Genomic DNA, 21,445 nt, shown 5'->3' on the forward strand with positions numbered 1-21,445 from the left:
ACCTTCTCCAGTGAATACAAGTAATTACCTCTTTGATCTTTGGCAGGTACTGCCGTTAAAATTCAGGACACATAAGGGTCAACCGACTGGTTAGTTTGTGCCGCCGAAACACATATTTCCTCTACAGAGAACAAGGCTTACCCACTCTCTTAGAAACATCTATGATGTGCAGTGCAGTAAAATAGTAACAAAGTAAGAGACTGAATATCAGCAAGAAGGATCCTGGTAAAGTAAGTTTTATTGAGTATTACTGAGTTTCAGCGCTCAGTTTGTGAAACTCAGTAAGTCGACTTGAGTGAATGTTTATTAAATATCAAATATCCAAACTAAAAGCCTTAAAAAGACAGCTCTAACTCGTTTACTCACAGTTGGATAAACTTTATTTTACGAATACATTAAAAGTCTACAGTGCTAAGATTTGAATATACATAAGAATGAATACATTATTTGATGTGATGAAGGCATACATTTTTATTTTGACAAACATTATAGTTACATATATAGGTTTAGAAAGCTTAATACAGATACTGCTTTAACAAAGATTACATGAATAAAACAAAGCACTTTGAAATGTTCTCAGATAAATGAAAGAAAGCTTGATATATTATTTATTTCTTCAAAAGCATTAACATTAAAATACTGCAACCTTTGGCATATGTTTTGGTAAAAGACAGCAGAATGGGGAAATGATCTGTTTTGTGTCTGTATCCCCTTTTCATTTTTATGACATTGATGATAATTCTGACTCTCCACTGCAGTTTTGGGTTGTGAGGAAAACTACAGTTGAGTGAGTCGAAAAAAAATACAAAATAACAAAAACAAATGTTCTGTAATTACAGCCTTACTTTCACTATAACACAAACCAGTCTGTGATGACGGGTGTTTTGGTGACAGTCCCTCTGTAGAGATAAGTCATGAACATGCAGACCCTCTACAGCCCACAGCTCTCACTGCAGTCAGTGGGGCTGTCAGCTGATCTCCTCTTCAGTTCCCTGCCCTCTGTCTGGTGGTGGGGGTGTGGCTGGTTCCCCTGTGACCTCTGCCCTTTCTCCTGCCTCTTGACCTTTTCAGACCCCCGACTGCTCCCAGGCTCCACACGGAGGAAGGCGCGAACACGGTGTTGCTGCGCCACAGGGCCGCTGAAGTCGATGACTCGACACTCGTACGTGCCTTCGTCTGACGGCTTGACACTGGAGAGACGGAGCTTGTGGGAGATGTTGCTGCCGGCCACTTTTACCACCTAATGGGGACACAATATGATGTATTCTTATTTGAAGCCATATGGTAAACACACAGTATATCATGTTATTCTAAACACTTTAATTATGGTAACAATAATACTTCACCCCCAAAATTACGTTTACTAATTACTTTCACAGTGTTACCTTGATTTCTTGAAGAATCCACAGAATCCAGAATCTGAGAAAAGTCTTGATGAACTGAATGTAATGTGGACTAGCATATCAAAACACCCACAAAACTTGTGCAGTGTAATCCAAATGTAATTTATCCAGTCATTCAGTAGTGACAAAACACATGGATTTTAACTAAAACCTTACTTTTTATAACACTACTAAAACAGTGCTTGCATAAATAAGTAGACTGAGTGTGAAACTGTTGATGAAAGTACGGTTGGAGCAAAAATGCAGGGTTTTGGATGTAAAATAACACAAATAAGAATCATTATACTGCACAAGTTGTGTGAGAGTTCACAATAGACTTTTTGATGTATTATTGAACAAACATGTTTTTGATTCTATGTTCACAATGCGGGGTGACAAGCTTTTTGGGGCGAGCTGATATATCATTTTGGGGATGAAGTATTAATTTAAGCTTTACAGAGTCACCTATACATTTATAATATAAAGATATCTTACAAGATATTGTTGTTTTTATTCATTATTTGAACAGTAATAATATTTGTGCTGTATGCGTGTTGACAGTTTATGCAGACTTACACTTATTTTGGTGGCATCTTTGGAAGTTTCTTCCAGCGGTACAACCTGCACAGAAGTATGGACGAAGCGTTAGCAACAGAGGGCCGCACATCTCTAAAAACCTTTCATGCTAAAAATGACTAATTTCATCGACTTACAACAGCAAAACATCGCAGAGGAAAACATGTTTTGATGTTTTCAACAGCCTTTCCTTAAAGCTTCCTTGTAGTTACCATTATTTTCCTGCTAGTTGAGATGTATGTATTTGTGTGTGTGGGTACGCATGCTTATAAGTGCTTGTGTGTGTGTGTGTGTGTGTGTGTGTGTGTGTGTGTGTGTGTGTGTGTGTGTGTGTGTGTGTGTGTGTGTGTGTGTGTGTGTGTGTGTGTGTGTGTGTGTGTGTGTGTGTTGTGTGTGTGTGTGTGTGTGTGTGTGTGTTTGTGTGTGTGTGTGAACAGACAACACTGAGCACGTAAGCCTCTGAGCAGGAGAGTGTGTGTGAATGTGTATGCAGAGGCACAGAGGTATTCTTCTGGGCATAGGTATGAATAATGCATGCAGCAGACTGAGATTTGGAAAATATATTTATTTCTCTGTGCCAATTATAGTGTCTTGAGGCACAACAGGGAAGCCTGAGTTTCCCCATGGTGCGAGAGTCAACCTGTCCCCCTGGTGCTGGCAAATGCTAATCAGTAATTATACCTTCGTTTTCGTGCAAGAGGGTTTCTTCCACCGCTATGGCTATTATTGCATTTCTCTCTGCCTGATATACAGTAAGCTTAGTGTGCGTCTGTCTAAGTTTAGGTCCGAAAAAGTGAACTATGAAATTGGAAAACCAAAACTACATTTTTACACTAAAAGGTTCCCATTTGGATAACCAAATAATGGGATGAGTAAAGTACAACAGCATAATACATAAAATGTACATTTAATATGTCATAATAATGTGTAGACAAAATTAAAGATGTTATTTTTGTTTTACTAGAATTCTTGCCATCTTTGTGATGTATATTCAACAGTGTACTGTAATCCAAATGACAGAAGCTAAAATATGTTATATGTTTATTTATTAAATTTAGCTAACAATTTTCATACATTTTTTTCATTTATTTTATCTTACTATTCTGTATGGTTGCCAATCGTTTTAATGCATTATTAATTGAAACACATTGTTTTAATGCGTTAAAAACTAGGGTAATTGCTGTTTTTTAAGAGTATTAAAGATCACAGTTTTTTAAACCTTGACTTAAATATGTATGTATCTGTTTCCCCTCGCAGCTTACATCATTTGTGATCTTCGCAGGCTTCTGTTTCCAGTCTCTCCGGTCCTTGATGTACCACCACTGGATCTCCAGGGAGTAGGAGGGAGAGCCCGTCCCACGGAAGGAACAAGCCATCTCTACATCCTCCCCGCTCTGCGTGGTGATGTCATGTGGCACCTCTGTAAATAGAGCTGCAAGAGAGAATAAAAGGACATATGTTTAGGGGAAAGGATTGGCTTAAGACACCCCTAGAATGACAGAGACTCATCCTCAAGAATTATATTTCTCGGGGAGCTCAGCGTCAACATTTCACCGCTTCATCACACTAAAGCGAGAGAAAAACTGTGACATGCTGGTACAAAGTGTTGGTGGCCAAATAAATACAGAAATGAGAAATTCTGAGCGATGGTATTGACTCAACAAACCGTTGGTAATTGTGAGATGAAAGCTTTTGCTCACTTCAATGGGCCGTTTTTGGGTGTGATCCATTATGCTTCTGCAGTTGTGTAGCTTTCTTTCCCTTTTTTCTCTGGAGCTCAACTGTCAAGAATGTTACATAAAGCTGTAACATCGACAGCGAGCTGAACAAGTGTGCCTGTAGCAATTAGGAACTGTCAAAGCACCTCAATCCCACACACATACTGTAATACCACCGACACAGAGAACATAATTTTCTTTGGTTTGGCTTCCAGTAACGGTCAAAAGCTCTACATTTTCCATCACTTATTATCCGACTCAGCATGCAGGATGTGTGTGAGGGAACACGTTGGATGCTCAAGCTAAATGGATACGTTTAGTGATGCTCCTAAATGCATCTTTCTCTATAAGCTGGTAAAGATTCATAGTTAAATACACCAAGAAAAAAAATTACGAATGGAAAAATTAATCAAGTTATTAAATGGATTAAACTATGACTAAATTCAAAATGGATGGCGTGTGTTCTTCTTCAGAAACCTTTTGTTTCCTTAATGTACAGCGCTACTTTAAAATTCAACCTGAGAACTATAGAAAAGGATTTTAAGAGCTTCAAATTATTACAAGTTATAAATCCATACACAATTATATATTTACAATACTCTATATAAAGCTAGATACAGGCATTAAATATACAAATACAAATATTTTATATCTCTATTTTAGCTTTGCTCTTTTGTCAAATGAACTTGTACTAGATAGATAGATAGATATAATGTATACTTTATTTATCCCAAAATCAGGAAATGATTTGGTTCCAGCTGCCGTGTGAAGCATTACACAAGTCAAAATGTTCAAAAGATACAATAATAAGCAAATATTATTGTCCTTAAATTAAAAATGAAATCAACATTAGACTATAGTAAGAATACAAAAAAGAAATAAAAAAGAGCTTCACAAAGAATCAATTCAAACATGACGTTAAAGTTATATCACCATGAAGTGTAACCTTAGTCAGTTTATTTATACAGTGATAACCATTCTAATTATATTAAAGTTAATAAAGTAGTGGGAAATATTATGCACATAAACCATAGATGTTCATTGATTTAATGTAAATGTACAATATCACACGGCATTCTCACAGCCGCCTAATCCACTCCCTTCATCTCAATCATTCCTCTCTTTCAGGCTCACTGATTGAATTGATTTTATATGAGCATATTTAAAATATATTACAGGAATGAGAGGGCATTTCTGTCTATAAAGAAAAAGAGAAGTAGCTATTTTGTAGGAAATGTAAACCTTCTGTCCTTTTTCTTGCTGTCCTTTTTGGTCTATTTAGTAGAAGCCCTTGTAGCTTTTGTATGTTTCAATGTACTCAATCAGTTTTCAAGAAAAACTGTAGCTGCAACAACGTAAAACAATATATCTCAGTGTGACAAACGAAACCACAGATAAAGATACAATATACAATATGCACGTGCTCCACATTAAATATCCACATCATTTTTGGTTGAAGAGAACAAATATATTCCTCTAGTGATTGTATTGTAGGAACAGTTCAACAGGAATAAAAAGCTCACACATTTTAAATAAACATCGTAAATAAAGTGTCATTAGAATCTGATCTATGTATAGGTAATAATCTACCTCTCATCCACAGAATAATTCTCTTTCAGAGAGAAAGAAAATATTTAGACCAGGTTAGCAAAGGGAGAAGTCAGTGATGGATCTGAAATTGACATTCTTTCTGCTCAGGACAAAGGGGACATTTTGAGGAGAAAGGTGAAGAATAGAGTATGGGTGGAGAGGGATTTGGTGTCCGGGCCCTCAGAATGTGTGCCTTTGATGCACCGCTGCTTTTGGCCAGGCAGTGGCCTCATTTGTGAGGAAGAGACGTACTGCAGGGATGGAGCCGTACAGGGGCCAAGAAGGGTAGAGGAAAGGAAGAAAAGAAGGACAATGGCGTCGGTGAACTGAGACGAGTGTCCAGAATAAAGACATGAAAAGGATCTGGGAAAAACGTTTAAAGAAAGTGATAATAAATGCAGCTGTGAACCAGAGTGGTGATATCATACACACAGGCAGTGATGAGAAGTGAATGGGACCTTTAGGACGGACTGTCAGTGTAGGAGTGACATATGGAAAGATACGAAGAGAAGCATATAAAAGTCCTGCAGAGAGCATCAGTGAAAGCTCTCCAACTGTTGGCTCTGCTGCTCACCTGCAGCGACATAAGTAAGGACATACTCTACCCACTTGACAAGACACTTAGTTATCTTTAGAAAGTTACAATAGCCTGTGCAATGCTATTTTGTGTACATGTTTTATTCTTCAGCAGAGAGATAAACAAGCTGGCTAAATGATAGCCCTAAAAAACTAAATGTATTTTTAGTTAGGATTTAAATCTGTGAAATGTTTCCCTCACTCCTTTCTTTTGTCATGGCAACAGAAAGGGCCATTACGTATGAGCACACAGCACTTAAGGGTGTAAAAACAGAGCACTCTATACACTTTTTGCTTTCCTCTCCAGCTCTCCCCTCTTATGCAAATACTCCTGAGAGACAAAAGTATCAGGTGATAAAGTAAACATTTCAATCAAACTCAGTCTACCTCTCGAGTTATGTTCAATCTCTTTATGAGTTCTTTTTAAAAGGACTATACAAATTAAGTTATGTTAAGAGAAAACTTGATGCTGCTATCAAAGTGAAAGCTATACAGAAACAATAAATATATTTTCAGAGCATAGTTTATTTTTGAAAAAATCTGTTACATTTTATTTGTGTAATAGTATGAGATTATGGGCTGAAACATTTTGTTTTGACCTATAGTAGAATATTTACAATATATTGGTATACATTAATATTTAGTCTGACAGGTAAAACAATCCGTAATTGTTTGAGCTGCATTTAAATACATACATTTCTTATTGTTAATGAGTAAAACAAATATATCAATTTCTTCTCATTTTCTCAGCTCTATGGAAAGCGTGATTCTACTAAACAGTGGGACACAATCTCCGGGACAATTTCCTGGAGCACTAACTATTCAATACATGCAATTGTAGACCGTAATCACAGTTTGCATAATGATTCACTTTAATCTGATGATGCGTGTCTCTCCTGATGGCAGAAAAGTCTTTCAGAATACAAAGCAACACAATCTCAACAGAACATGTCCAAGACATTTAGAAAGCCTCTGAGAAAAAGCTCCAATGACTTCCAGATATCTAACGAATCCAGAAATCAAACTCTAGTGTAATCTTTAAAAAAGGAAGAAGATCACAGTAGCTATTTCAGAAACAGCTACACACAAAAAGGATCCTGAAAGAGGTAAAAAGCAGATTGGATTTGTGTCTGAATATATATATATATTTCCATATAATCTCGACATTTTCACGAATGACTCTTCTGTCTATAACATGATACTTACTGGCATTTGAAGAAACACATAAACAGAGAATACAACTCCGCATGTTACTCAATAAGAGGTGCTATGTTTTTATATTTCACTGAATATTTTATTCCTCCTACTTTTGCACTCAACAACCTGAAGCCTGGAAAAGCTGAAAACTTCACTGTGCATAAAATGTATGAGCAGAACAACAGAGGGTGGCGTTCAATCATCTGAGTTTTCTTAGTATTCGAAGCAGTGGCTGGCACTTTCTTTGGCCCTGAAGATACGGTATCAACAGCCAGAGGCAGAGCAGGCGGCAGCATCTGTCACTTTGAACAGGCTGTGTTCCCACAGAGTAAAATATCTGTGTGGGACACACAGAGAAAAGACAGAGAACGATACTGTATCAAAAGCAATACCTCCCTCATAAATCATTGTTAGGTAGTTACTGCTGAAATTAGATCTTAATACTTAATAGAATGAATTATAATTCCATTATAAATGTATCATTGCGTCAACCCCTCGATTAAAACAGTGACTGTCAAATATAGTTAAATATCATAGCAACTGTGCTTTGGATTTCTTCACAGCAAGCGGTGTGTATGTGGATGTAGTAAAAGTGATACTGAACCAAAAGAAATACAAGAGCAAATAAGTTGAATAAAGAATGTGTATCTACTCTAACATGAGGTGCAACCAATACTGGATGTTGTTATGCGGATACTGCTATTGATATATTGAGAGTTCAGACATTCTGATATATTTGCCAATACTTAAAAAATATATTAACAGATACAACACAGGTTGAATGGCTCCCTTAGAATTATCTTTGTGATGAATTGGGACCAAGATATAACATAAGAAGGGAATTTGACAGTGAAGCTATACCTTATTCAAAATCCTCTTTGAAAATAAAATGAGCTAAAGACAGCTGACTTTAACCAAATGATGAAACAGCTAAGGCTACTTAGCTAGCAGAAGATTATAAAATCTGCTGGTTAAAATTGTAATTTCATTTTAAAATGTTTCCTGTGCTAAAGATGAGAGGCCTGTCTTTGTCTACTTGTGTCTGAAATGAATTACCTATTGTTTGAACAATTGACAAACATCTTTGGTGGAACATCTGCCACCGCTATATCTATGCAAACTCCATGTTAGCTTGTGACCTTTGATTGTTACAGTTTAACTACAAGATTGCGACACTCGTGTAAGACTTGATACTTACAGTATTATCTCTTTGTCTAACACTATTTTACTTGAAAACTGACTTAAATAGTATTTTATAGTGATTTCACAATATTTATAAAACGTATTCTTCTAAAATCTACCCATGCCAACCTTTTAAAAATATTAAACAGTCCTTTCCTTACAACCGAAGTAGAATATATCAGTGTGGTGAAGCTATCTCCACAGCCATTTGAAACCACAATGTGTGAAGTCAAAGTGAAATCAAGGAGAGAGGAGCACAGGGAGTGTCCTCAAATACACTTGAGAGTGCAGACCTACAGCCGGACCGGCTCAGAGCTGCAAGGTGATTCCTGCACTTTCCTATTTACCCAGCCAACTAATAAGACCCCAATTCTGCAAACGAAAGATTTTTCTCAATGTCCCTTATTTCTTTCTCTTGTTTAAATCCTTTCTTAGCTCTCTCTCTCTCCAGCTCTATAACATCTACCACAAATCGCCCCCTTTTGTTGTTGACAGTGCTCTGCTTTCTCCTTTTTTTATTGGCCGTTCATTCTTACTTTCTACCCATTAGAGGTCCCTTCTACCACTCAGGCCTCTTCTGTACTCTCACCTTCCTTCCTCCTTTAATTCAGTTCCCCTCCTCACTTTCTCCTCCTCTCTGTGGCTCTCCTGCTGAATGGGCAATCTGTGTCTGTTGGCTCTCTGGTGTGTGGCATAAAGAGATGCTTCCGACTCTCACTACATGTCCTGGAGCTTTGTCCACTGGCTCTGGCAGGTGTTCAGCATCCTGGGAGACATACCCTGTGTGTGTGTGTGTGTGTGTGTGTGTGTGTGTGTGTGTGTGTGTGTGTGTGTGTGTGTGTGTGTGTGTGTGTGTGTGTGTGTGTGTGTGTGTGTGTGTGTGTGTGTGTGTGTGTGTGTGTGTATGTGTGTGTGTGTGTGTGTGTGTGTGTGTGTGTGTGTGTGTGTGTGTGTGTGTGTGTGTGTGTATGTCTCCATACAATGTGAAACTACTCCTCAGACATGTTTGGCATATACTACACATGTTGCCTGCAATGCTGTATTTCAACCTTTAAAGGTGTTTGAGGAGTTTTAAATGTCTTTACAAGGGCATACAAGTTAACTATTTGTAGGGTTGTGTGTGTGTGTGTGCGTGTGTGTGTGTGTGTGTGTGTGTGTGTGTGTGTGTGTGGGTGTGTGTGTGTGTGTGTGTGTGTGTGGGTGTGTGTGTGTGTGTGTGTGTGTGTCTCTCACTGTGAGTGATGCCCTGTGGCTTGTAGTTATACAGTGTATATGTGTGTGTATGAATCGAGCTGTGCAGATTTGAAAGGAATGTCACGAATTAACCAGTGGTGTTGCTTCTGTTGCATGTTTTATGCAAGACATAATGCAAAAGGGTGTCTCTAGAAGAAAGTAATGGATGTGAGGCGAAATGGAGCCTCTCCAATTATCATCAAAATCTATTTATAAAACACACTTACTTTAGAGCAGGCGTGCACACACACACTTACATTAATGTCTCCCAACCACAAATCCTAAGCACAGCAATTCAAAAAATAGATTGAAACTCGGAATTATTTCGTTAAATGTAGGAGGACAGAAAAACAGTATGTGTACTGCATGTATTTTGAAGCATATACAAAATAGTTCAGCAACCTCTGCTTTGAATTTATCATGAAGATATTTTCTTTTCGGAAATGTCTTACCAGTTAAAGGCAAACAAGTTTAATGAATTGTGAAATTGAACTTGTTTTAAACTCAATCTCAAATGTTGTTCACCTTTGATATTCACCTTAAAGGACACCTATCATGCTATATTTGAACAATATATTGTAGGGCCTACCTATATAAAGTATATAAATATAGTTTTTTTTTCAAAATACCAAACAGATTCTGCATTTTAGCCATGCCTCATTTTGCTCTATTTGCTCTTTCCAGCGCTGTTTTTGCAGGGGGCTGATTCTGTGAGCTGCAGCTGACCACGCCCCCCTGCAGGAGAGGGGAGCGTGCTCTGAGATCAGCTGCTAGGCTGCAGCGGGGAGAAGAGGGGGACAAAAAGAGATCTCCGTCCTCCGTGTTTTATTCTTATAGAAGTAAGAAGAGAAGTAATGGGGCAGAAACCCTCCTTTTTACGCAGCGGTCCAGACATAGACATCAAACGGCGACACATTCAATCAAAAAGCTCCTCAAAAACACTATCGAACAGTTCCTGCCGTTGCTACGTTAGTTCAAACAGTAACAACGGACAATTTTTCTTAGCGGATGCATGTCAATTTAAATCAATACATACAACTATTTTTTAAATCAATAAAATCATTTTCTAAATCCATAAAAGCATTTCAATTAATATTGGGAGTCATGTCGTTACTTTGTTGAGAATGTGGCCATGTCATAAGCGGGATAATGTGCACCAATTGACCAATAGCCGTAGCGCCACTTTACTGACGTCAGTAAAGTGTTCAAATCTGGATCAGTCTGTATCCGATCCGTTGCAGCCCCTTTTTTAGAGATTTGGGTATGGAGGAAAAGAGAGAGGGTTGTGTTTCCTGACACTTGGTGAGTTCCCTGGAACACCGGGGACACATATTCATGTATAAAAGACGTTAAAAAGTGCATTTTGCAGGATAGGTCCCCTTTAAATATGATGCAAAGTGGTGTTGCATAGTATGTATCACAAAATGACTATAAATACGTTTTACATTTGTCTCACAATGTATAGAGATGTATAAAAAATAACAAATTGATAAAAATGAAAGTGTGAATCTGGCAGATGACTTGGGAAAAGCACTGCAGATCTGATGAGACAGTGTAAACAGGTGGGCAGATGGGGGGGCTGGGGCAGTGAGGTGATGGGTGAACAGACAGAGGACGCAAGGTTGCAGGAGAGGAGGGACTGAGGGACAGTTACTGACAAAAACGAGGGATAATTCTGTAAATCAATCTGCTTTTGGAACACAACAAGGTTATAATCATGAACTGTTGCCCCACTAACCTACTGATTGGGGGCTCCCTAATAACTCAAATGTACAAATCCCAACATCTTATGACCATTAGACTCCTAGGGTTCTATGCATACATCCGAAATCATTAGCACCAGTAAATGATGCTGTGCCCAAACTAATTCCTCACCATGCCTCCTTTGTCCCCTCCTCCTCCTCCTCCTCCTCCTCCTCCTCCTCCTCCTCCTCCTCCTCCTCCTCCTCCTCCTCCTCCTCCTCCTCCTCCTCCTCCTCCTGGTTTTATTGATCTAACAGTTTTCAAATTGCCTTTCAGTTTGCTATGCAGGCGCCCTCTTCATCCTGCCAGTGAAACACAACTTGTTGACAAACAGACTGTCTCTGTGAGTGCAATGCTGCGTCGGCCCTGACAAGCATACTCTGCAGACATCCAACTATTTCCTGACTTGAATCACATGCATCACCAGAAATCAATCACATAACCTTGGTAGAACGCTAAATCAACACAAAAGCTGATGGTCTGTTTCACAGAGAAGAAAGATGAAAATGTGTACTTTGGATGTGAATAACGACTTCCAGGCAAATCTGAAGCACTCTGGGATGTCTTATTTATAATGCCATAGCAGAACAGAAAGAGTTTGCTTGGCTTGGCCTTTTCTAAGTATATGAGGGCGGTCAGAACTGAGTTCTACTAGAGGCTGGGGAGCTTTGTTTGAAGATGCAAGTACAGTACATGCATTTTTAAAATGTTTCTCCATGGCATTTCTCACTATATTGCTCAGAGAGCAATATAGTGAATAGAAGTTCGGTCTTAAGAACACAGAGGCGGCTGCTTGCTGTTCACCAAAGACTCATTAAAAATTAAAAGGGGAGAAATAATGAAAGAAAGCAATGCGGTGGAGGACATAAATATATAAATAAATACATATACACTGCCTCAGTCGAAGAACACCATGCTTAAATATTTTCTCACTTCAAGTCCAAGGCGAAATGAGATGGATAAATCCAGTGCCAGTGTGAGGTCAATCCATCGATCCTCGCTCTCCCTTTCAGTCTCACTCTCTGCTTTGGAGGGAGCTTGAGCTGTTTGAGGATGACTAAATTACAGAGGGCTTATTAGCATGGACGAGAAGCAAGTGTGACACCCATATCTCTGCTGGTCCATGTGTTTGTGCTTGTGTGTGAGCCAGAGAGTCAGAGAGAGAAGCTTACGGGATAAGCCTTTCACCAGTGAGCTTCTGTTTTTCTTTGACAAATCATTAAAAGGACAAGGCTTATGTTGTTCGGTATTTTCTCTTTTTTGAAAATGAAAACACCAAAGGAAGATTGGTCAATTCTTAAAAGGGCAAAATAATTTCCTATTATAGCTAGGCACGGTAGAATTTAGCAAATGTTATAATAGCAAAAAGTGCATTTACTGAGCACTACTTGAGGAGCTACGTAGTCTACACATGTGCTAGTTTAGTATCTGGGCCTATAGCAACAGTACATCGTGCTTTGGGAGTGAATTAACTACAATACTTGGTACTGAAATGATACCGAGTGCAAAAATGTGGCTCATTGATGTGTTTTTAGTAGTTATTGTTGGCACAGAGGGAAAGGATATAGATTTGGATCCTAGGGTTGTCCCTTTTTAATCAAAAGTTCAAGCTGGAAAACTAAAAAGAAATATTTGACATGAAATCCTCTGAATTTCAAACTCCTCCTTGTACTCAAGCAGGGGTCTTGATAAAATGCCCTATCCATCTGTTTGCTGCGATACAGTAATTTGAGTCTGTTGGTCAAGTAAGACAGTGGAGGCACTGAAAGGGAATGAAACACAATCAGAATAGATTCCACAGGGCAAAGTATATTTGAATGCTGAGGCAGTCTATAGAGGCAACGTGAGTTATGCCTGTATCACCATGCATGAAATCAGAGAATCTGTAAATGGCGACACACATTCATGTAAAAGTACTGTAGAGAAGACAAATAGAGGAATTGAATCAAAGAAACCTGGTAGTTTGAAGAACTGCAGAATATCTTTCTCTAGGTTAAGAGCAAAAAAATGTCCCCTGAGAAGTTGCAAGTTTATAAAAACGGCAACTAAAATCATGGTCATTAACTCAATACCTCTATGTGAGTCACATCCGTAGGGCATTGAAGATGAGTAATAATTAATTCAGAAAAAATTAGTAACAGAATAAAAACCAACATATAAGAAAAATATTCCACTAAGATAAATGTAAATAGCCCTTGAACAGAATCCTTGTAGGAAAAGGTATTTCGCTGACTTGATGCATGGCTTTAATAATCAAGGGAGCCCTAAGAGAACTGGGGATGAAACAACAAGAAGCTCCTGTAATAAAGAGACCTGCTGCAGAGCTCTATATTAAAAAGCTTTAATCATGAAGGTAACCAACTAGAAGAAGAAATGATGTTAGGTTTGTGATTATGGCAAATTATTCAGGGATCTCAGCATTTGTAGCCTACTGGTTGTGAGAATATCTTTATTAAAACTATATTTTTGAACAGGCAGATTAAGTCAATTATATTAAGGTATTTTATGTTTGTTAAATCAATAATCATTCACAGCAAAGGTGGCTTAAATGTTATACCGGAAATTGTTAATACAGCCTGACTCACTGTTCAAAGATATGTCTGTAATTACCTGCAGTAATTAACTCAGGAATTGTTCAATTGACAACCGATAACTAATAATGTAGAAAAATAAATATGATAGCACTGACAAACAAAAATAAGCAGTCTGGGAATATACCATAAAGTCAATAATGCTGTATTTGGTTCAGAATAAGTGGCGATGCAAACAGACAGGAGCCTCCTTGGGGAAATAATCGCTTGCTGCGTGACCTTCAGCCTCTCTTCAAGGTGGAAGGTAAAATAATTAAATAAGAATGGAGCCGGTAATCAAGCAAGCAGCTGTCTGCCTGTTGCAGCCAGTGCTCTAGAGGGAATTTTTCATAGCCCCTGGGACACAAGACTCAAAGGCTATTTTCCCATTTCCTCCCAGAGTGTGGTAGCAGCACGTGTTGTTGACAACACCGGGGCTCGGAGCACACTGTACTCCATCTGGACTCTCCGGAGATGAAAGACAACCATTTATTTGATTTGAGTATGTGGCCAAAATGATGGCGTATATACTTTCAGGAGACGCGGCAGTGCTGTACAGTAGTGAAACAAGTGCTTAAGAACTTTGCATGGCACAAATTGAATAGGGTCTTCATGAAGTTTAATTGGAGTTGAGGCAGAGCTTGACATCTAAGCCAAAGAACAGCTTGTCATGTCTAGGAAACTAATAGTAAAAGTGTATTCTTTATGTTAGTTTTGTCATGTCCCTTTGCCCTGTGCTTTATGTTTATTCCCTTAATTAATCATCCCTCTCATTTCAGGCCTCCACGCTCCCCGCCCCCTTCTGTCTCCTGCATCCTTGATTGTTTTCCCCGCCCTGATTGTTTCCACCTGTGTCCCCTTTACCTGTGTATATATTGTGGTAGCTTCCTCCTGTTCATTGTCAGTTCGTTGTCTTACTGTGACCCACGTTCCTGATTACCTCACGGACTTCCCACGGATCTACCTCATTGATCACTTGCTAGTTTTCCTCGAAAGAGTATATTTGTTTTCCTTGTTTTGATTACTGTGTTAAATTCCAGTAAAGTCTTTATTTTTTGAGAACACTATCTGTGTCGTGCAATTGAGTTCATGCCTCAGAGTCCCTCCTTGACACAGCTCGCACAAAACTACATTTCTCAGGGCCACGGCTTTCTTCTGTGATGACCGATGAGGACGTCTTTGAGAACTGGTCCGGACTACTTATTACGATAAATCAGTGTAAAATAGAAAATTACCATAATTTACAATTATATTATAATATGTGTGTTGCAATAGCTAGAAGCAGAAGGCACATTTTTAGCTTTCCCTTTAAAGTGTGACAGGTTAAAATGTAAAACACCTCCAGTATCCTCTCGAGATGAGTGTTCTTGCAGCCATCTTTTCCCTCTCCTGCTCGAGCCTCCGCCAGCACCCTCCGCCATGACAGCGTGACTGTACAATCTGTTGCCCCCCCGCAAAGTCAGGGATCCATTAAATTGGAAGCCAATGCAAACTGCCTGGGCTGGCTATCCTCATTAAGAGGACACCAAGCAGAGGTCTGGCAGAGAATCAGACACTTTGGAAGCCTAATGAATTGGTACACGCCCCCATACTGTGAAAGTGGTCCGCTCACGATGGTTAACAGGATGAACGCTGCCAAATAGCACCGACGCTGTCTCGCACTGGGTTCAGAATGAGGATGAAACTACGTGTAGGATCATTATCACTTTGTATTGTACGGCATCAACATGACCAATAACTCACACAAACAATGCTCATTCTTATCTGCCTCCCATGTCCTCACTGGTGAGACACGACCCTCAGGTAGGTGAGTCATATTCTGACACGCATGGCCCTCATTGACGTAAAAACACAGATTCAAGTAAGCCTGTCATTTGAATTCACACATAACCTATTATTTTGCGTAGCAGGTGATTCAATCTACACTTGAGCTGAAGTGGAATCTGTGGTGCAGGGGCTGACCGAGCCCCAGCCAGATGCACTTATCTGAAACAAATGATTCAGGGTTGAATCTAACAAGCACTCTCCAGAACGGTATATCCAGCCTCTCTGCTCTACATGACGGCTCGGCTCCCCTCTGCTTGGGCAATTTATCAAAAAGCCAGACTGAAAGAAAAAAGAAAAAAAAAGAGTAATCTCCTGAGGATTACTTAACACTACTGCTAGAGCTAGAGCTACTTTTGGTGAAAAGTGAAAATAGAAGGCTTTTATTTAGTTTCTGGAACAAGTTTAAAAAACCTGAACGGTTGTTTTTCAGAGTACATTTTAGTTTTTGTTAAAGCATCACACCCTGAGGAATTTTCTTCTTTATGGCCAGACAGTCTGACACAGAGTGGGAAATAACACGACTTGGCAAATTGTAATCAAGTCCCTTTGAGAGAAATGCTATTAATTGATTTTCCGACCTGTCCTAGACACTCAATCCATTTGGAGCCAGCTGCTTTCACTCTTAGCGATCGAGCTAAAGCTAACTTGCTAAGCAGCGAGGGCTCAGAGGAAGACACTGTGATGAATTGGTTATCACGCAATTTAATTAGAGAACAGTAAATCTATGTCTGGAGCTGCTGGAGAAAGGTAGGATTGCTAGGAGGTAAAAATGCCAATTGTGTTCAAAAGAGCTGACTCTGAGAAAAGGTAGCACTTGAACAAAAATAGCACTGTCTGAAAATAAAAGCAAAGATGTTATTTTAGCAGCTTTCTGAATGCTATATCTTACCAGACATACACACATGCTTTCACCTACAACATAAAACTATGCACTCATAATTGCATATTATAATACTATCTTACAGCTGGTTTGACAGACTATTTTTATTTACAGTGGTGACTCAAAATAAAAAGCAATTTGACATGACGGATCAGAAATCAAGATCTGCATAAACATAGCAAACCAATCAGGGTCAGCACTCAGTAGAAATCAAGTCCATGAGTAAAAGAAGTTGTGAATATAACATAAGGTGCCACAGGACAATGCCAAGCATGTCAAGCCTTCACGCACCTCCAAAAAGTACAGAGTGCAGCACAGTTCCTGTGTGTCTCAGGGTGTTTCTCAATCTCGAGTAAAGCTGCTCCAGAGCCACTATTTCAAGCATACTACGTCATCGAGTGCCGCCAAAGTACTGTTCCAATCTCCAGCATACTTGGAATTCTACCGAGCCCGGCGTACTTCGTTTGGAGAAATTTCGAGGCTGCACATGTGTAGACTTCCAGTCCTTCAAATCCCCACAATGCTTTGCGCACGGACCAATTTCCCCAAATCTGTGGCAGGAAATGTAAGGCGGGGCCTCTCATATGACGTACACCTGCACACTTGCTAACCTGTTCCACTCTTTGTTTTCCGAATGCCAGGAAGTATTCTTGCCTCACTTCTGAAGCAAGTGAATCGGGAGACATGTGCTACCAAGCAAGCGTACTCGACATTGAGAAACACCCTCAATGTCGAGTAAAGCTGCTCCAGAGCCACTATTTCAAGCATACTACGTCATCGAGTGCCGCCGAAGGACTGTTCCAATGTCTAGCATACTTGGAATTCTACCGAGCCCGGCGTACTTTGTAGCGAGAAATTTCGAGGCTGCACATGTGTAGACTCCGCGGTCTTAAAATCCCCACAATGCTTTGCGCACAGACCAATTTCCCCAAATCTGTGGCGGGAAATGTAAGGCGGGGCCTCTCATATGACGCACACCTGCACACTTGCTCGCCTGTTCCACTCTTCGTTTTCCGAATGCCAGGAAGTATTCTTGCCTCGCTTCTGAAGCAAGTAACTGGGAAGACATGTGCTACCAAGCAAGCGTACTCGACATTGAGAAACACCCTCTCTCTGCTTTGGCTACCTTACGGGTAATTTGTCTTAAGAACATTGAAAGCTCAAAACCTTAGCCTTGCATTTCCTTTTTATGTCCACCAATCTTAACCTTGTTTCGAACGATAAATATTATCTAATAACACTGGTGATTTGGACAGGAGACAAACATAAGTGACTATGTGGCTGGTGGAGGTGTATACTGCATGACAAACACCCTCTTTAACTCATATAATATATGATGTAGTATTCCACATAGAGTGGCCAAAATAAATAGAAGTAATAGATTATAGTTGTTCTAATTGCTTAGTCTTTTGGTCTAAGCTAATGCATTCGCAATATTCACAATCTGCTTTTGACCAGGACTTATGTTGCATTCAACCCCTCGATGCTCCTTTTTCAGAGATGGAAGGATGGGGCATCAAACTCCAAGTGGTTGACTTAAAAAATATTCTTGAAATGAATTAGTGGAACAATTCAAAGGCTTCACCATGTCAACTGTGTTGTTGGTATAGAGACTGCTGGGCCTTGGAACACAGTTTTGTATAATTTAGTATTAGACAAAATATTTACTTTTATTGTAATGTACATTGCTGTAAAACCATGAGCCATATGAAAAACATCAATATAGTATGTGTGGGTGCTGCAAATGGTATACAGATGTTACAATATGGATCTGTTATTTGTTTCCTCTGATATTTAATCACTACTTCAAAGAGACCAGTATATCTTGTTGACATTCAGACATTAGTTATCTAACTTTATTGCAATCAGATTTTCCGAGAAATATATAAAGAAAAATCAAAAAGACATTTAGGTCTGCAACTTTTGAGATTGTATTCCAAAACAACATCTTGCACACAGTTTTAATACAAACTCTATAGCTAATACCTGATCTTCTCCAACAAAGGTTGAAACTAATTATTCATAAATGTAAAGTAATGAATATGGCTCTCCATAAGTTACTGCAGTTATGTCATATTCAGTTAGATGAATGCACTTCAAATAACTAACCCAATAAACAATGTTCAAGTGGACACATTTAAAGACGATACAAGTGGGATATTTATAAGTTAAATTAAAACCTATAGCGATTCCCTTTTTAAGATTCTCACAGACATGAGCACAACTGAAATAATAATAGACATCTATCTTGACAAAAAATAAAACGGCATTAAACTTAAATACACTTAATTATCTCCTCCACTGAACCACACCCATTCGCTTCTGCTCAAAACATGATTATAATAATACAAGCTTATTTTGCAGTCAAGCTACACAAACAGAGGCATGAACAAACTTACCATTTCCAGAGATGTGATTATCCACCTCTCCGTGTCCGACATTAAGAGCTGCGTTAAGTTGAATATAAAGTCCCACGTACTGTAAAATCCCTATTATCACTCCAAAGACTCTCATTGCTTCAACCGGTGATTCGACCACTTGAAATGTGAAATGTGTCACATTAGGTGAAGAGCATCCGCAAAATCTCCCCTCCGGCGACGAGCAGCCCTCACAGACATAAAGCTTGGAGCTGGAGGAGAGACGCTGCTGCTCCTGTTAGCTCTGCGGGAGGAGATGATGCGGCCAGCGGAGGGAGAAGCAGCGTGCAGACAGGTGCTGCGGCTCACACTGAGAGTCAATTAGGCGGAGGGATCTCACAGGGGGACTGTTGGTACTGTTTATTTTCTGTACTACATTTCAATCTTTGTTTACTAATTCCCGTGTTGTAGATGTCCTCAATGCTATTAAGAAAAGGCTCAGGAGATTTTTTTTTATGATGATTCTTCAGCTTATTACTATTATTTTATGACAGCTTGTCTGATGGGTTTCACATGTTTTAAACACCGAATGTACTTTATACGTTTACTTTATTATGTTTTAAATTGAAGTAGGCTATGTGTGTTCTGTGTTTCACTAACCTGCAAGACACATTTCCACTTGGCTATATAAGGTTGAATGCTAAAGGAATAGGCCTGATTGGGGTTAGCTTTTGCAGAATGAAAGATGTTGGAAACAGCTAGCTTGGATGTCATGTTAAAATGCACATGTGTACTCTTTTAATCTGCAAAGCGTTATGGCAAAAAAAAAGAAGTTTTTTTATGTTGGCTCCTTGAATTTTCTTTTCAGTAATTTTTTACATTTGACTTTTACTTAAATACTTTATCTCACAAGCAAACAAGTGAGCATAGCTTGTGACTTCAGAACCTCACTTAGCTCACAACTTTGAATTTAGGGAGCACAGTGGGACAGTGGACTTGTTGAGCGCTGAGAATGAATGAACTGTGACGTCATCAACATTTACTCCCAATCATATGACATACAGTTGCAAGAAAAAGTATGTGAACCCTTTGGAATTACCTGGATTTCTGCATAAGTTGGTCATAAAATGTGTTCTGATCTTCATCTAAGTCACAACAATAGACAAACACAGTCTGCTTAAACTACTGTAATACCACACAAACAATTATATGTTTTCATGTTTTTATTGAACACACCATGTAAATATTCACAGTGTAGGGTGGAAAAAGTATGTGAACCTCTAGGCTAAAGACTTCTTCAAGAGCTAATTGGAGTCAGGAGTCAGCCAACCTGGAGTCCAATCAATGAGACGAGATTGGAGGTGTTGGTTAAAGCTGCCCTGCCCTATAACAAATACACACCAGTTTTGAATTTGCTATTCTTAAGAAGCATTGCCAGATGTGAACCATACCTCGCACAAAAGAGCTCTCAGAAGACCTACGATTAAGAATTGTTGACTTGCATAAAGATGGAAAGGGTTACAAAAGTATCTCTAAAAGCCTTGATGTTCATCAGTCCACGGTAAGACAAATTGTCTATAAATGGAGAAAGTTCAGCACTGTTGCTACTCTCCCTAGGAGTGGCCGTCCTGTAAAGATGACTGCAAGAGCACAGCGCAGAATGCTCAATGAGGTGAAGAAGAATCCTAGAGTGTCAGCTAGAGACTTAAAGAAATCTCTGGCACATGTTAACATCTCTGTTGACGAATCTACGATACGTAAAACACTGAACAAGAATGGAGTTCATGGGAGGACACCACGGAGGAAGCCACTGCTGTCCAGAAAAAACATTGCTGCACATTTGAAGTTTGCAAAAGAGCACCTGGATGTTCCACAGCACTACTGGCAAAATATTGTGGACAGATGAAACCAAAGTTGAGTTGTTTGGAAGGAACACACAACGCTATGTGTGGAGAATCCAAAGGGTTTCTTGCAACTGTATGTGTGTGTTGGTATTTTCAGATTTCCTTTCACATGATACAGAGGGGGATAGATATGGGTCTATGTTTAACTGTATTGCTGGCAATGGAAATGTGGCCTGGGTTCATGGAAAGACAAGTTGGCTGTAGCTGTTTGGCAGCCACGGGACTCACATAGTTGAAAACATAAGACAACAATCTCATATTTTAGACACAGTGAAAGGGAGACATTTCCATGCTACCCCTTGGTAACCTGAGAAACCCATACATTTTGCACAGTGGGGAAAAATTGCATCTCCATAGTTAGACATCTGTGATGGCCACAGCCACACAGGGTAAAACAATTCCACTGCACCGTCACCTTCAGTAGTTACAGTATGCTTCAGTTCAGGTGCAGGACAACATGCAATTTTTTAACACCACACATTAGATTTAAATGGTTAACTCTTCATTTGCTTGTAATCGGTCACAGTATAGCTTATTTTCAAACATTTTACTTTCTTCGTCTTTGATTTACCGTGGCCGTTTGGGGAGGTTACTTCCTGGTTCAGCAAAAGGTTTGGCTAAGCACTGAGGACTCCTAAATACTGCAAGCAGCCAATTGGGACAGATTGGGACAAACCACCTGCTTCGGTGTCAAAGGGGGGGATTTGTGT

General features: G+C 39.3%; 1 protein-coding gene across 1 annotated transcript; it reads right to left on the minus strand.

Moving 5' to 3' along the window:
• Positions 1-220: 220 nt before the first annotated feature.
• vstm2l (V-set and transmembrane domain containing 2 like) lies at positions 221-19,130 on the minus strand. Its single transcript, XM_034233502.1, has 4 exons — positions 18,874-19,130; positions 3,221-3,390; positions 1,959-2,003; positions 221-1,240 (listed from the first exon to the last, which is right to left on the minus strand). Exons 1-4 carry the CDS (start codon positions 18,986-18,988, stop codon positions 932-934), a joined length of 639 nt encoding a protein of 212 aa, XP_034089393.1. The 5' UTR covers positions 18,989-19,130; the 3' UTR covers positions 221-931.
• Positions 19,131-21,445: the final 2,315 nt, after the last annotated feature.

This window comes from Gymnodraco acuticeps, unplaced genomic scaffold (genome assembly GCF_902827175.1).
Source record: "Gymnodraco acuticeps unplaced genomic scaffold, fGymAcu1.1, whole genome shotgun sequence".
Lineage (NCBI taxonomy): Eukaryota > Metazoa > Chordata > Actinopteri > Perciformes > Bathydraconidae > Gymnodraco > Gymnodraco acuticeps.